At 37.6% G+C, this 17637-nt stretch overlaps 1 protein-coding gene across 5 annotated transcripts in view; it reads left to right on the top strand.

Annotated features, from left to right (window-relative positions):
* GUCY1B1 (guanylate cyclase 1 soluble subunit beta 1) overlaps positions 1–16770 on the top strand; it is a 48782-nt gene extending 32012 nt beyond the window's left edge. For 4 of the 5 annotated variants that reach the window (XM_058721070.1, XM_058721074.1, XM_058721072.1 and 1 more), the window contains 10 exons: positions 333–530; positions 3737–3967; positions 4378–4494; positions 5716–5849; positions 9360–9557; positions 11304–11541; positions 12573–12713; positions 13516–13670; positions 14013–14139; positions 15343–15553. In XM_058721070.1, coding sequence (XP_058577053.1) covers positions 333–530; positions 3737–3967; positions 4378–4494; positions 5716–5849; positions 9360–9557; positions 11304–11541; positions 12573–12713; positions 13516–13670; positions 14013–14139; positions 15343–15375 — 1572 coding nt within the window. In that variant the 3' untranslated portion in view covers positions 15376–15553. Of the gene's footprint in view, positions 1–332; positions 531–3736; positions 3968–4377; positions 4495–5715; positions 5850–9359; positions 9558–11303; positions 11542–12572; positions 12714–13515; positions 13671–14012; positions 14140–15342; positions 15554–15587 lie in introns of those variants that run through there. The other variant, XM_058721071.1, reaches the window with a different exon arrangement.
* Positions 16771–17637: the final 867 nt, after the last annotated feature.

Raw genomic sequence — 17637 nt, 5'->3', positions numbered from 1 at the left:
CCCAAACTCCTATAAATACGTATACTTTGCTTTAGTAAAGCATTCTTTTTGCATCCCACTTGTTTATTTATCCTTTTTTAAAATGTATTAACTGATAATAGGCTCAGATGTTTTTATTAATTCTACTACTTTAGCCTTAAGTTCTCTCCACGTGTGGTTCTTGCCTTGTAGTTGTCTCCGTGCACAAGGGAAGGCTGTGTTATGTGAATGTTTATTCAGTCAATCCACCAACTAACGTCAGATTTGAGCCTTGTTTCCTTTATCTTGCTTTCTCAAAGTCAGCTGCCGTTGTGGAAGCATCATTTATTCACCTCATTTCCTCTTTATTACAGAATCTTGATGCTCTGCATGACCACCTCGCTACTATCTACCCAGGTATGCGTGCGCCTTCCTTTAGGTGCACTGATGCAGAAAAGGGCAAAGGACTCATTCTGCACTACTACTCAGAGAGAGAAGGACTTCAGGATATTGTCATCGGAATCATCAAAACGGTAGCTCAACAAATACATGGCACTGAAATAGACATGAAGGTAATGGTCAGTAATGGAGGCTCTTCTGAACACATCTGACATACAGAATATTAAACATGACACTGTGAATTTACCTGTAGCTGTCACTTCTAGTGGACCTCACCAGAGGCATATTTATGAGCCATAACAGTGCTACACCAGCAATATTCTATATTTGGCCTTGGAAATCATTATACAGGATATTTTTTCCCTATGGCAGCAGAAATCTCTCTCCAATTATACATTGCTTAAGGCAATGTGAAACCTAGCTCGCATTTCCTGTATGCATCAGCTGGGTAGCAGAAGGAAAAGTGACTGGTTAAGCTGTAGCCTTCAGAATACAGAAAACCCAAAATGTGGATAGTCAAATTCTAAGATATATAAGATATACATATATAATATTAGATATTGTTTTACCGATCATTGTCTCTTTGTAGATTCTTTTTATCTGTTCCTGAAATAATAGTTGGAATCTTTCATTTTGTGATCTAAAAATTTTGTTCTTTTAGAAAAAATTGGATTACTTGGTGAAAGAAGTCAGGTCTTAATATTTAAAAAAATCGTTGCTATTGATAATACGTGCTCTAAGTTTTGAGTGAAAATATCAGGGTAGTGCTACATCAGCTGTGTAATAAAGAAAACCATTGTTTTTCTCTCTCTGTTTGACCCTGCAGCCCCTCCCAGTCACCTGCTCGGTGTGTGCCCAGAATGTTTAGCCTTACAAGCCATTTTTTAGTTGCTCGAAGTTCGAGAGAATTAGGGAGAGAGATATCCTATTTCAGCTTTTTTTCCTTATGGCTATTTCTTAGATGTCAGAGTTATGTTCTAGCACATACAGGAAGCCCAAACTTTAAGTACAATATTATACAAAATAAAAATTGTCATCTTTAAATTGTTTATATTGGAAAAGTGTCCCATATATTTAATCTAGTAATGCCATGTTAGATTCGGTGGTTTTCTTTCTTTCAAGAGTTGATGCCAATTCTTGGTGTGACACTTGTGGGTGAGTCCCAGGTGCATCCTTAATTTTTCTACAACTAGAAAGTAGGACTCTGTGTAACTTGACATTATCAAATCCAGAGACATTTAAAAAATTAAAACCGTGGGTAGAGAATCAACATGTATCCATGGCTAGGAATCTCACTGGAATTTAGCCAAAATATTCTATGCCTTTCATTTCTTATTTTTGATCCTGACCCCAAACTAACGCTACACTTATGCCTAGTGAGCCTTTGTCAGGGGCTTTTAGCATACTGTGTCTACTCTTGTGTTTGGTTTTTATTTAGGCAGGTTGAGCAAAAGACAAGTACGTAGAAACTTCAAGAAAAAAACACAAATCAGGGTGCACTTGGAGATTGCAGTTGCTATGGTTATCAGGGTACTTGGCATGGGAGATTGGCAGCCGTGAGCACATTCTATATAAAATTCAAGATTTTACTTAATTGCACGGTTTCCTTTATATAATATTTTGTTGCCTTGTGACCTTCATGTATTTAAGTGCTCCCACACAGACCTTCTGGAATATTTTCAGTTTTAGTTATATTTGGTATATTTAATTTTTGTCAAAGACACCTTTAATTTCCTGAAGTATTCTTATGTTGAATCCGTAAGCTTAACGAGTCCAGGGTTACCAGATAATTTAACTACTTAAGGAATATTATACCGTGTCAAGAAGTGATATGCCAACGAGAGCTTAAAAATATGATCAGAAAGCAGCTCATTTAGGGGCACCTGGGTGGCTCAGTTGGTTAAGTGTCTGACTTTGGCACAGGTCACGATCTAGTGGTTCATGAGTTCGAGCCCCACGTAGGACTCCGTGCTGACAGCTCAGAGCCTGGAGCCTGCTTCAGATTTTGTGTCTCTGTCTCTCTCTGCCCATCCCCTGCTCGCTCTCTCTCTCTCTTGCTCTCTCTCTCTCTCTCTCAAAAATAAACATTAAAAACATTTTCTTTTGAAGAAAGCAGTTCATTTTGACAATTTAATCAAAGCAAAGGAACAAGATTGAGGAATTAATTAGTAAATTTAGGTTGCACATAATTCAGTTCCTTTAGCTAAAATGGAACCAGAGCAGACCATCAAAATTGGGCTTGTATTTGAAGACTGACTCTTATTTGGTTCATGAAACTTTAGAGAAAACAACCTTAGTGAAGCAGACTGTTTAAATCATCGATAAAAATACTAATATTTAGCCAGTGTAGTAGGTGAGTGTGACACTCAAGGGAGTAATATCCTAATTTCATCATGAAACGATTTGAAAGAATATGTACAAGAGCGTCACGTTAATTGTGATTTGTTCTTAAGTCTCAGAGTGTGCTGCTGGGAATGCATGAGCAAAAAAAGCCAAAAATAGCAACATTCTGCCTTCATTGAGCTATAACTGAAGAACTATTGTGCCCACTACTTCCCATTTGGATCTGGCCACAGTTGAGATAGTTTTTCCTTTTAGAAGAGGATGTGTTGTTTCTGGTTTCTTAAACTCAAAAGAATAAACATCTTTTCTATACCTTAATAATGTGTTTGCCTATGCATAATATTTCAGAAATGTCACTATTTCTGTAAATTATAGAGCTTTACTCAATATTATGATTACTTCCCTAGAATGAGTTCCTAGACTTGTAATTAAATTGAAGAATGCACAACTTTTTAGGGATTACTTGTATATTATCAATCTACCCTTCAGAAAATTTAATCAAGATCCCCTCCCACTTGTGGTATTCGAGATAACTCTTTTTCTGTATCTTACCCAATTTGGTATTTTGTATAATTGCTATTTGATGGATAAAAAGTGACATTGCATGTATTTTTAAATATGTAGCTGTATTATTTCATTTCCTTCTGTTTGCACATACCATTTTTTATCATATTAAATAAAACCACCTGTATGGTTTGTGGGGTATTCACTGTACAATTGTACCTGGCTGAGCGGGCTGAGCCTACCAGGACAAGGGGGTGATTTTCTCCCAATTCTATCAAAGAAGCCATCTGGGCTGCTGAAGGATTCATACCAGATTTGCAATTTTATTGTAAGTAATTTTTCAGTCTTCAAATTGCATAAGTCAATGTCCAGAAATAGTTTCCTATTTAAGACATGCATAGTATTTGCATTTATGCATATTTTAAAATTAACTCTCTAAATGCAATTCTCATAACCAGTTTCTTAGGCATTTAGGATTTTAAGTAAACTGAAATGCAGGCAATTAACTCATCTCCCCCTCTGAAAAATCCAGGTTATTCAGCAAAGAAATGAAGAATGTGATCATACTCAATTTTTAATTGAGGAAAAAGAGTCAAAAGAAGAAGATTTTTATGAAGATCTTGATAGATTTGAAGAAAACGGTACCCAGGAATCACGCATCAGCCCGTATACCTTCTGCAAAGCTTTTCCTTTCCACATAATATTTGACCGGGACCTGGTGGTTACTCAGTGTGGCAATGCCATATATAGAGTGCTTCCCCAGGTAAAATGACATCACACTTCCTTGAGGTCTGAGACAAAGGCTCTAGAGTTGTTCTATGTGGCCATTTATTCACTTAATACACTGATTATATATCATGTAATGTGCAGTACATCATATATCACATAAGTTTTTTAAACTGAGCTAAGTGTATTTAAGCATACTGCAACTTTCCCTAGGACAGCTATTTATTCTTTTTCTGTTTTAATCACTCACAGGGACAATGGGAAAATTACATGGGGATACTATTGTTTTAATGAGAAAATGGGTAACTTTCTAGTAGTAAGCAACTCCCTTACCAAATGATTATGATTTTCTACTTTAAAGTCTTACTGAGCTGGCTTAATCTAATCTCAAATCGTAAGAATTATTTCTACTGATCACATGATCCTTTCTTTTCATCCACATTGTAGCTCCAACCTGGGAACTGCAGTCTGTTGTCTGTCTTCTCTCTGGTTCGTCCTCATATTGACATTAGTTTCCATGGGATCCTTTCGCACATCAATACAGTTTTTGTATTGAGAAGCAAGGTAATCAAAATATTATTTCTTTCAATGTGAGTAAGGGATGTTATATCTTAGAAGTGTGCCTGAAGGAAAGTTACCTACTATACTATTCTATTATATGGAGAAGGTATAGAAAAATTCAAACCAAACCTCAGAGGGAGTCCTGTTTCAAAGGCAATATTATTGATTTTTGGTTTGCCTGAGCAGCACTGGAACTCTTACTAACTGATCAAAATTAACAAAAGTAAATTTTGAGACTGTATTGTTGGGACAATGCAATTTCACATAATAAAACAAATATCTTTTACTCCCTGTACAGCTACCATGTACTATTTTAGACATCAGAAGAACTGATAAAAAAAAAAAAAAAATACACTTTTTTAACTTCACCCAAAGCCACTGATTAAATTCTTCCTTCAATTGTCTATTATTCTTGGTGCCATTTTTGTGGGAATTTAAAAGTGATAAAATATTCTTTTGGTTGAATGTTTAAGGAGTACCCAGATCTCATAGTTTCTGTTCTTGGGAGTGATACAGCAAACGTGTCCTAGAATATATATTTTGTCCTTCCTGAAGCCCTTGGAAAGGTCTTACCCACACATACTTTATGTATTTGGAACTACTCCCAGCCTCTCTGTGAATGCAGGTATGGGGAATAGAGACACTTGGTTTCTTTTTTTTCATAGAACTTAGTATTATATGTTGGAGCCATACTGGAAAATCAGAAATAAGATTCACAGTAGCTTTAAAACAATATGCAAGCATAGTAAGACTATTATCTTTTTGGGTCCAAAGGAGATAGTCAATTCGTTTTTCTGCAGTGTTTGCAAGGTAATCACTTTGCTTATTACCTGGCAGTATTTCTGTGAAATGCCCTTCCTGATCTACTTGGTGTCCTTATTCCCCCTGGACACTTTGGTGGGAAATGAGGTATACATGTCCTTCTTTTTTTTTTTTTTTTTTTTAACGTTTATTTATTTTTGGGACAGAGAGAGACAGAGCATGAACGGGGGAGGGGCAGAGAGAGAGGGAGACACAGAATCGGAAGCAGGCTCCAGGCTCTGAGCCATCAGCCCAGAGCCCGACGCGGGGCTCGAACTCACGAACTGTGAGATCGTGACCTGAGCCGAAGTCGGTCGCTCAACCGACTGAGCCACCCAGGCGCCCCTACATGTCCTTCTTTTTGCTGACTTGTTCCGTAGGGAGAAAGATACTAGTTTAATAGCTGTGTCTTGCTTTTTCAAGGAAGGACTGTTGGATGTAGAGAAATTAGAATGTGAGGATGAGCTGACTGGGACTGAGAGCAGCTGCTTACGTCTCAAGGGGCAGATGATCTACTTACCTGAAGCCGATAGCATCCTTTTTCTGTGTTCACCAAGGTAATCATTTTTAGATCAATTATAATGGATAGAAATACCCATTTTTAGCTAACAGAGAAATCCAAAAGCATCTTATTTAATGAGGTCTACATGTTTCAAGTATAATTAGGTATTACAACCCCTGTTCATACAGCACTCTAGTACAAGGATAATTTCATTTAACATTTGTAACAAGCTCAGAAGAAATCCTGTATTCTTTTTTTTTTTTTTAATTTGTCCTGTCTTAATCAATGTGCCAAGTGTATGTGCCATCAGATCGTGGAAAAATCTAATCTGCAGGTAGCTAATGCTTAGCTTTGTACCTTCCAAAGAGGCACCACGTAGAAAAGAAATTCCATAAAGCATTTAATATGATGACATAAATACATGGGTATATTTGGCACCGAAAAATTACTTTCTACAATTATTTCTAGATTTAAAATATAACTACCCTATATTGAAAATATTTAGCTACTCTAATCAGGATATACTATTCAAAATATATTATTACATTGACATTTATGTAAATTATGTTTTTTGTAATGAACATCAGAAGGAAGTAAAACTGTAGGATGGTATTTTTCCAATTTGAAAAAACATTTTACCAAAAGATGCATGGCAACTCAGAATAAGAAAAACATACCTAAATTTACTTAGAAAAATAGAAAAAGGTAACTGGAACTTTTTAGGTGGTATTTTGTGTATTTATAACTTTGTATGACAGAAACCTATGCACATTATTTAGTAACACATTCACTACAGCATGTTTTGCTGAGCTACTGGCTAAAAATTTAATTTAAAGTCCACCATGATCACTCTTCATTTAAAGATACTGCCTGAAAATTTCTGAAAAATCTAATGAACTTTATAACTTCCTTTAATATTATTAATACACTATTTTTTTTAAAGATTTTTTTTTTAACGTTTTATTTATTTTTGAGACAGGGAGAGACAGAGCATGAACAGGGGAGGGTCAGAGAGAGGGAGACACAGAATCTGAAACAGGCTCCAGGCTCTGAGCTGTCAGCACAGAGCCCGACGCAGGGCTCTAACTCACGGACCGCGAGATCATGACCTGAGCTGAAATCAGCCGCTTAACCGACTGAGCCACCCAGGTGCCCATATTAATACACTATTAACGACTACATAAGACTAATGATTATTTTTTCCTGAGAATATGCATCATGAAAATAAAAGAGACAAACTTAGAGAATATCAACCCTTTATATCTTTTTATTAGTCACTTTCATTGTTCTAACTATATTTTTATCTGCTATCAATGTGTTTTTTTTTTTTCTTTTGCCCTTTTCAAGTTGAGCTTTAGTAGAATGACAGCTGTTCAATAGGGACAATTTCTATTCATGGAGATAAAGGTCTCTTTGGAAACAGAAGCAGAAAATTTGGAGGCTCTTTGTTAATTACCATATGAAGAAATTGGTCACATATTGACACATTCACAATTTGTCATATGGTACCTGTCCGTGTATTTAGAAAGATTTGTACTTGTGTTAAATGAGATCCACTAAAAGCAGTTTTACTTATAAATAATTCTAAGATGATTAGTTTAAATTTAGGGGAAAAATGTTAGTAGTTCATTAAGATAATAAGTAAATTTTTAGAAAAATGAGACATAGAGGCACTTTGGTGACTCAGTCACTTAAGCATCTGACTCTCTTTTCGGCTCCGGTCATGATGCCAGGGTCATGGGATTGAGCCCTGTGTGGGGCTCTGCTGAGTATGGAACCTGCTTAAGATTGTCTCCCTCTGCCCCTCCCCCACTCCCTCTTGTGCACACAGGTACTCTTTCACACACACACGCACACACACACACACACACAAAGAAAAGTGAGATATAATTTGATTGTTTTTAAACTCCATACAAGAATTTTTAGCCATTTTTATTTTAAGCTTATAATCTTTTTTTTTTTTTTTTTCTCTGTTCATGGGCAGTTCTTGTATATCAGCTAGCAGGTGATCTGTCCTCTTTTCAGATGAGTCTCTTCTGCCATTGAGCCGAGCTGTTCAAGGTTAACATACATATGCATTTTAACAAAATCTAAAGAAACCATATGGTTCATTACTAAAGTCTTTGATCATTTTATTTTTCTATATTGACATGCTTATGTTGGCTTTGATTTGTGGACATTTCTGCTGAGAATGTATAACAAGGAGACATTTTATTAATCCAAAATTCTTCAGTAAAGCCACAACTCCTTATGTCATTTTAGAGAAATTCTTATTGTGAATGCCCAGAAGTTATTACTTTATATTTAAAGAATTCAAACCAATAATATAACCTTAAGATATTTTAACCAAAAAATAAATTTTTAAAAAGCAGTCACTCATCAGATCATCACTGAATCAATAGAATTATGCTATTCTTTTTTTTAATGTTTGTTTATTTTTGAGAGAGAGAGACAGAGAAGGGGCAGAGAGAGAGGGAGACACAGAATTTGAAGCAGGCTTCAGGCTCTGAGCTGTCAGCACAGAGCCTGACACAGTGCTCTAACCCATGAACCATGAGATCATGACCTGAGCTGAAGTTGGATGATCAACCAACTGAGCCACCCAGGTGCCCCTATTATGCTAATCTAAAAATAACTTTGGTAAAAAAAAAAAAAAAACATAGGTTACAAATATGCATACACTTTAGTAAGATTATATAATGTTTCAAAAATGAGAAAAATTTTCAAAACAAACAAAAGCAGTAGAAGAAATTAGAATGAGAAGTAAGAGTAGCACATAAAATACATGTCATAAAGTTATAAGCACATAAAATACATGTGGAAGATAGGTCATAAATCTGATTGTAAACTTTTTATCACTGCATCTAAAAGAGAAAAGCAACCAGTTACAACAGTCAATGGATGCATAAGGCAACAATGAACTGGTTTCTCAAAAGAAGCATTATCATCCCTGTTACAGAGGGCAAAAAGAAAGTTTTCTTCATCTCTTTATAATGGGGGGAAAATGTGATTGCAGTCCATAACGGCCACGTGTTAAATACCAGATTAATTTTCACAGGATAGTTTTCTCCTTTATCTTTCAGTTTAGGCTGATGGAATCAAAAAGTGAGATTTGGCAAAAATGTATGTCAAGTTCACTGCTCCTTGATAGATTTTTTTTAATGTTTATTTATTTTTCAGACAGAGAGAGACAGAGCATGAACGGGGGAGGGTCAGAGAGAGGGAGACACAGAATCCAAAACAGGCTCCAGGCTCTGAGCGGTCAGCACAGAGCCTGATGCAGGGCTTGAACTCGCGACCCCAAGATCATGACCTGAGCCGACGTCGGACGCCCAACCGACTGAGCCACCCAGGCGCCCCTGCTCCTTGATAGATTTTTAAATGTATGAAAGAATGAAGTTATAGTCTTCATGCAACTCTCCATTTTTTTTTTTTTTTTTTTGTCTTTAGTCTGACCTATTGAATCGTAGGAGATGACCAGATTTTACTCCTTGACAGTAGTCAGGCTTGATGTTAGCATGTACACAAGTTGGCACTGACTTCGCCTCATTTCCCTATCTACCAGTGTGATGAACCTGGACGATCTGACAAGGAGAGGTCTGTACCTAAGTGACATCCCTCTGCATGATGCCACGCGCGATCTCGTTCTTTTGGGAGAACAATTCAGAGAGGAATACAAACTGACCCAAGAACTGGAAATCCTCACAGATAGGCTGCAGCTCACATTAAGAGCCTTGGAAGATGAAAAGAAAAAGACAGACACGTAAGAATGTAACCTTGTGGGTAAGGAAGGGCGTTGTATATTGTGACCCTACTGTGGTTAAGTTTGGTAACCAAAGTAGAAAGGCATGGAACCTGTTATACTCTGGAGTAGTAGGTAAGAATCTTCCATATCACTTAGAAAGCAATTTTGCATACAGAAATACATCAGTCTTAATGGTAGTGGAAATGTGTCTTCTAGTTTTAGAAACTAAGTTGAAAGAATAAATGCCATAATACCTCCCTGAAAATCAATACAGTAATCCAAGTGTGCATTTAAAGGTGAAGTATCCATTCATTCCTTCCTTCATATGGGAGATCTGTTCGAAGCATCCTCTGTGTGCCAAGGGCTGGCTGGGTTCTCGGGGTTGCAATGAACACTGTGCTTAGAATTGGCCTTCATTTTCAAATCATTCATTCAGATATGCACTGTGCATACTACTTGGCCTTGCTTGTATATATTCGTTAAAGGCACTAAATCACTGGACATTCATGAGAGATTTTACCCAGGGTCTTGGGTATTCATTTTTGATGGCTTGTTGGAGAATTGAAGTGATCTGTCTGACTTCTCCTAAGAACTATTTCATTCTACTTGAACACCCAGAATATTGATAACAGCATCACTTTCTGTACTTTTCTTTGCGTTGATATGTGTGTGGTTGCCCTGAAATGAATGCTGTGCCCACACATAAACACACCAGTTAACTATTTATTAATAACATGGATGAAATAGAGAACGACATGTAATGTCTGTCTATACATAGCTTCTTAATTCACTTGTCTTGACCTTTGTATAGAGAAGCTGAAAGCTATATCTGGTTTCTTTGATGCCTCTTTACTTTCCTTGTGGCCCTCAACAGATCCTTGAATCCCTCCAGATATTTTGCAGATTTCAAAAAGGATATGGGACAGGCGGCTCAAATTCCTCCCACTGCTTAAAAAAAATTCAAACTGTAGGTTTTATTGGTATGTGGTACAACTTCATCCTTGAAAATAACACATTGTATGAAGCTTGTAAGATTCAACTTAGCACAGTACGTCCTCTGGCTTTAGGGAAGAAAAAGGTAGGGAGGCATCAGTTCTTCCTCTGGGTCCTCATGCCAAGAGCCATAGGTTACCCCAGTTTCTGCTTCTGTCTTATCAGTCCTCGGCTCTCACCCTCCTCCCGTTGTGCTTACCACACTTGTCCCTCTGCGTGGTACCTGATGCCATCGAAAAATCGCAGGATTGCCTGTAGAAGTACAGTCTTTTCTTGCCGAGCCCAGGCTCCACCTGTTTTTTCCGTTTCTTCCACGGAAGAAAGAGGCATGGATGAGACTGGGAGGAGATCTACTTGGTTTAATGGTATTTACACAAATTCAGGTAAACTTCTTATTCCTGAGAGATAAACACGGTCCTGGTATTATACTACTCAGACAGTGTTCTAAGTGCTGGTAATGACAACTTTCCTACTGTGAATACTGTAATAACAGGTCAGAATTCAGTACCACGGATGAAAACTCTGACTTCCTATTGCCAGGGTTCTGCTTCGCCTATTTGGTTGCCTTATTTCCATTTAGTTTGAATTGGTTTCGATTTGGAGGTGTTGCATGTGATTAAAACAAATAAATTATGGTATTTTTGAAAATTCACATAGATGGCTAATAATGGGTGTCTTATAAGACTCCAGGTTTTTACGGTACAAACGACATCAAAACTCTGTGATTCCCAGCATTTCTTCCTGTGGCTCTTTCCCCATCCCGCTGAACAGGCTGTTGTATTCTGTCCTCCCTCCATCCGTTGCCAATGAGCTGAGACACAAGCGTCCAGTGCCTGCCAAGAGATATGACAACGTGACCATCCTCTTCAGTGGCATTGTGGGCTTCAATGCCTTCTGTAGCAAGCATGCATCTGGAGAAGGGGCCATGAAGATTGTAAACCTGCTCAATGACCTCTACACCAGATTTGACACACTGACTGACTCCCGGAAAAATCCATTTGTTTATAAGGCAAGTCCAGACCGCATCCTAATGCGGTGCCCTTCAGGGTCTGAATTTTGAGACCCTATGTTCCGAGGCACCATTCTCTCACGATAGCCCTACAGCCTTGGTGCAGTAGGCCTCCATGTACCCACTGTTTACCATTTTCTTAAATAATTTACCTCTTGTTGTAAACCTTTCTCTTCCCTGTAACCAAAATGAATAGAGCTGATGGTTCCCTGGTTCAAATGAAATGTTCAGCAGCTTTTTGCACTTACATTAATGAATCTGCACAGGTTGTTTCTCACCCATCATGTAAACATAGCATTTGTTTTAGTGCTCTGTCGGAGACATTTTTACTGAAATACATAAATGCTTTGCATAGTGAAGAAGTCTTAGAGCATGAGAAGGGGACTGGGGACTCGGGTTTGCTTTTAGATTACACCGACCCGAAGATAAACATTTATAAGGCATTTATGCGCTTTGTTCCAATTAAAAACAAATATAATATTGGAAAAAATGAAGTCAGGGGATTATTGCTTCATAAAAGCAAGAATGTTAACCAAACCATCTCCAGGCATCTGGAGTAATAGGAGTGCCACAAGGACTATTTATTTTATAGTGGTTTTCCGAGGTACTGTGTGACATTTTGTGAGCACATCATAAATGTAAATGGTTATTGAACATGATAAACCATTGGACGTTGGGCAGTGGCTCTTGTGTCATAAACCATCATTATTTTAGGAAGATACTGGTAATAAATTGTCCTAGTGAATTATAAGCGTATCTGAGATGAGAAACCAGGAATTACTAGGGGGGAAATAATGCTGTGTCCATGCCTGGCTGTAATCAAAGACCTCAAGTGCTGTGTGCAAGTTTCAAACAATTACAAGGTTTCATCTTGTTGGAATTGAATGTATTTTAATTTTAAACGAATTCATGGGAGGAAAGTTTAAAGTTACTAGTAGCCTTGGGGAAATGTTGTTTATATAGAAGGGTAGCAAATGAAACAGTAATGTTTATTCTAACCAGTGACCATGTAAATGTATGTGCTGTGTTAGGTGGAGACAGTTGGTGATAAGTATATGACAGTGAGTGGTTTACCAGAGCCATGCATCCACCATGCACGATCCATTTGCCACCTGGCCTTGGATATGATGGAAATTGCTGGCCAGGTTCAAGTAGACGGAGAATCTGTTCAGGTTAGTAAATAAAGTAGATACTATAATAGCAGTAGCAGACCTTTGTGGTCAACCGACTCACATTCTTTGGCAGGCAGTCATTACGTATAAGGGAAGACGTCATCATGACAACAGACTATAATATTCTTGAACCCATTGTATTGCATTTTTTTCACAGAGATGGGAAATCTGTCCACCTTTTTGAAACTACCTACTCTGTTCCATGTACTGAAATCAAGAGGATGAGACCAAACTTCCTATCCTTTCTGGTTTATTTTTTAAAAATCTCTTTCCTGCGTCTCATATAAGTTGCCAGATTCGTATCTTTGGAATCTTCTGACTTTAGAAAAAGAATATTTCTCTTGGAAGACAGATTTTGTGAGAGTTTTTTTTTTTTTTTAATATTAATGCTTGATTTTTTTTTTTTACCTTTCCTTTAATCTCTTTTTTAAAATTTTTTTTTAAATTTATTTATTTTTGAGAGACAGAGAGAGACACAACACAGGTGGGGGAGGGGCAGAGAGAGAATGAGACATAGAATCTGAAGCAGACTCCAGGCTCTGAGCTGTCAGCAAAGAGCCCGGCGTGGGGCTTGAACTCACAAACTGTGAGATCATGACCTGAGCCAAAGTCGGTCGCTCAACCGACTGAGCCACCCAGGCGCCCCGAGAGTTTTTTATTTTGTCTGTAATACACTTGGAGTTCTTCCAGAGAATTCTTATGATTTCTTTATGATGACTTTACGTTATTCTATGACGTAAAGTAATCGAAAATTAGTGTTTTGGTGATCGAGCTTATTGAAACAAAGCTTTGATTTCTGCAGATAACAATAGGGATACACACTGGAGAAGTAGTTACTGGTGTCATAGGGCAGAGGATGCCTCGATACTGTCTTTTTGGAAATACTGTTAACCTCACAAGCAGAACAGAAACCACTGGAGAAAAGGGAAAAATAAATGTGTCTGAATACACATACAGGTAAGAGAACAGGTCTTGGTATTTACTGATTTGCAAGAAAAATGTCTCTTCGCATGTGGTTTAACTCTCTGCATGATTTTGTTACTTTTAAACAGTCATCACTTATGCTCTTAGGATTGTTTATTTTTTATTTGAGAACGGATCATCACTCCCACTCTCAATGAATCTACACCACCTTAGGAATTCCTTGCATGACCACCATTACTAAAATCCTGTGTTACTTTTAAATACAATTTTAACACGTGTCATTACTGTCTCGATTTCGAACTTTGGTTCATGTCCCTTTCTCCATACAACCATAGTCAAGACGTCTTTTCTTATTCCCTGTCCCCCATCTTTTAGATGTCTTATGACACCAGAAAACTCAGATCCACAATTCCATTTGGAGCACAGAGGCCCAGTGTCCATGAAGGGTAAAAAAGAGCCGATGCAAGTTTGGTTTCTATCCAGAAAAAATACAGGAACAGAGGTATGACTAATCAGCATGTAGTTACGTTTTTTAAAGGCAGAATATAAATACAAGGAGCTAAATTATAATCACTGAAAATATGTCTCCTTTGAAAAGAATTCTTGGTTGCCGAAATGAACTCTCAGGTAAAGCAATGTAAGTACTGAAACATTAATGAGCCAGTTAGAACAATAAAAACTTCTTAGGGGATACTTTATTGTTGCCGGCTTTTTACCTCTAATGAAATTAAACTTAAAAGCACCAGACGGGGAAGACCAGTGTTTGGTTCTTCCTCCATAATCTGGCTGAGGTGAAAAAAAAAAAAAAAAAAAAAAAAAAAAAAATGTCTACCAAAAAAAAAAAAAGAAAAAGGGGCGCCTGGGTGGCGCAGTCGGTTAAGCGTCCGACTTCAGCCAGGTCACGATCTCGCGGTCCGTGAGTTCGAGCCCCGCGTCAGGCTCTGGGCTGATGGCTCGGAGCCTGGAGCCTGTTTCCGATTCTGTGTCTCCCTCTCTCTCTGCCCCTCCCCCATTCATGCTCTGTCTCTCTCTGTCCCAAAAATAAATAAAAAACGTTAAAAAAAAAAAAAAAAAATGTCTACCATAATCTGGCTGAGGTGAGAGGACAATGAGGGACTCCCTGGCCTCTTTGCTTAGCTCCATAAGGGGTTCTGAGATCACCATCTGGCCAGAGTCAGGACTGCAAGTTATGGGAGGTTTCTTAATCACGAAGCTTCAGATCCTTCTAAGGGCCAGTCTATCTCCCTGTGGAATGTTTGGGGATCTTTAGACATCCTGGGCCCTTGTGCGTTTTTCCTAGAAAGGAGAGCGATTTATACTTTTCCATAACCTATATCATTGCATAGGGGAACCTCAGGTTCGTGCTAGTCCTGTGGTTATACTCCGGCTGTACTACTTCGTGCTAGAGTTGACTTTAGACACTAGCCCTCCAAACTGGAATCCTGATTCACGCCGGGCTCGTACACACCAAAGCCATGCCCACCTTGTTCCCACACACAGGCCCCTATATCAGAAGTAAGGTTGATACTTTGTTCCCTGTTGATGTAGAGGTTCTTTAGAGAGGGTGAGACTACTTGATTATATACTTCCTTTTCCGAACGTATACATGCCCTAAAAATGCTGGTAGAGCATAAGTCCTAAAAGGAATGGAATGCCAAGTTTTAAAATATTTATCTTTATCTTCTTTCTGCTGTTTTTACTTTAGATAATTTACTTGTGGTTTTGGCATGCTTACTGAGGCTCTTCTTATAAATTAAGCTCTACCTCAAGTGTTGCTCGTTTTAGGTGGGTGGTCCTTGTTTCACCCAGAATTATGGTGGGAAGACTTAGAAAAACAGATGTGCATGCATATATTAAAAAAAAAAAAAAGAAAGAAAAGAAAATCTTTGGGGGATACTACAAGCTTTATTATCACTGAAAATGAACCCCTATTTATTCCACTCTTTAAAGGAACCAGCACAAGATGATAACTGAATTTCAGACTGTGGGATGACGGGGACCGCAGAATGGGCTCCAGTTGTCCCCTGTCACACACCAAGCAATTATTCCCTGTGGATACAGATTTCGCTTTGTCCTTTGCAATGGCCCCAAGCCTTTCTCTTAGGCATAGCTTTCATATTCGTTATTCAACCTTTGCTCTGCTTTTGGTAATTTTCAAGGTTTAGTATATTACCTAAAGTTTGGCTTTAGATGTGGATAATGTGAATTTCATGTGTCTTAAGATCTACTACAAGCATTACTTAACATGGTAATTTGCAAGTGGTAGGCACCCAATAAGTAGTTGTTGAATTTAATTAAATGACACTGAACAGTATTTGGTCATGTGTACATATCATATCATGGTTTGCCAAATCTGTTTAGTGTTCCATGTATATGTATATGTATATTTTAATGACTATAATAACATATAACAAAGTTTATATCGTGTTGGTGTACATCATCATAGAAACCATTTTCTAAAAGAGTGAATTCTAACTTTTAGGGGAAAAAATGCAATTTATTTTCAGATTCCCAAAATAAGAATTAATATACCATGCTAAGAAAATAATGAGTATTTTGAACTGTGCTAATTTTTCTTCAAAAATATAGGATGCGCATTTCTGTTCTTAAAATATTTGGTTGCTCACCCAAATCATGTGGCATTATAATTCCTCTAAAATTCTGTAGTTTGTACTATATCCCTTGCATTCAATCCCTTTAACAACATGTTATAAAAAGTTGCACTGTTTCACCGTGAGCTATTACATTAGCTTGAGATAAATGTCAGGGCTCTAACCACATCTGAGAATAAAATTGGAAGTGCTACTGGGATACTCCTGTAAAAGCCATTTCTGGCCATTTATTTCCAGAAATGAGCTTCTTTTTCTTAGCTTGGAAGAATGTGGTTATATCCAGGCCATCAGGTTCAGAAAAGTTAACTTTAATTTTGACATAGAATGCATCCCTATTGGAATAATTGGCCTGTTGTTCTTAAATAATTTATTAATATCTACCTTTATAAAATATAGTGCAACTACATTTGTGTAAGAGTGTTTGTCTTTAAATTTAGTATTTTGTATCAGCACAACGATACTGTACAAATGTTCCATGTTCCTGTGTAAGAAAATCTGCAATAAATTATTTTTTCCACTTGTCTCTAGACAGTTTTTATTTCACCAAAAATGATATTAATGTCATTATTGGCCATGTTATTAATGCCATTTTTATACATACATTTTATAATGTTCCCTATTTTGCACTTTAATTTTGATTCAGTGTTGTTATGAAGTTGAATGGCTCCTCTTAGATAGGCTTAGTCTCAGATGCTCTTTTTCTTCAGTACCAACTAAACGCAGAAGCAAGACGAGACCCGGGGGGGACAGATCCATGGATCGATAGGAAATGACATCATTCCTTGAGGATCTCAGTCTTTCAGGAGTGAAAGACACATGTACAAATAATTACAATATATGATATTTGTAGTGTTCATCCAATTTAAGAAACTGAGAGAATACGTAGAGAATGAGAAAGGAGGGGATCAAGGTAAGACGGGGACAGGGGGCAGCAGGGAGACCAGGCAGGGTTTTATGAGGGTCTCACTTAAAGATGAATCAATGCCATGGGAGCGAGACTCTAGACCTCTTCCAGCAGCAGATACTCAGGAAGTGTCTCCAGATTCTCTCCTGCCTAATCCTCCTGCACAGCATGCATTCTGTGCATTCACTTTGCTCTGCATATCTTCCAAATTTCTACAATTCCTTGACGTGTCTCTGTTCCACTGACCCTGATGACCCCTTCACGTTTGTTTGTTTTCATCCTCTTTTTATTGTTTCTGTTCAGTTATTTCACAAACATTTTTTTGGTAAGAGTTTTAAAACATGAAGAAAAGGTTAAAGGACTCCTATAAGGCACAACCATTCACCAAGCACCTGGATTCTACACTTCTTAAAAATTTACTAAATTTTTGGCAACTCCCTTTTAATTCATATTCTGGCTTTTTGTAGTCTGCTGGGTTTTATTT

The sequence above is a fragment of the Neofelis nebulosa genome, chromosome 3 (genome assembly GCF_028018385.1).
Source record: "Neofelis nebulosa isolate mNeoNeb1 chromosome 3, mNeoNeb1.pri, whole genome shotgun sequence".
NCBI classification, from domain to species: domain Eukaryota; kingdom Metazoa; phylum Chordata; class Mammalia; order Carnivora; family Felidae; genus Neofelis; species Neofelis nebulosa.
This window is presented reverse-complemented; position numbering and strand designations above follow the sequence as displayed.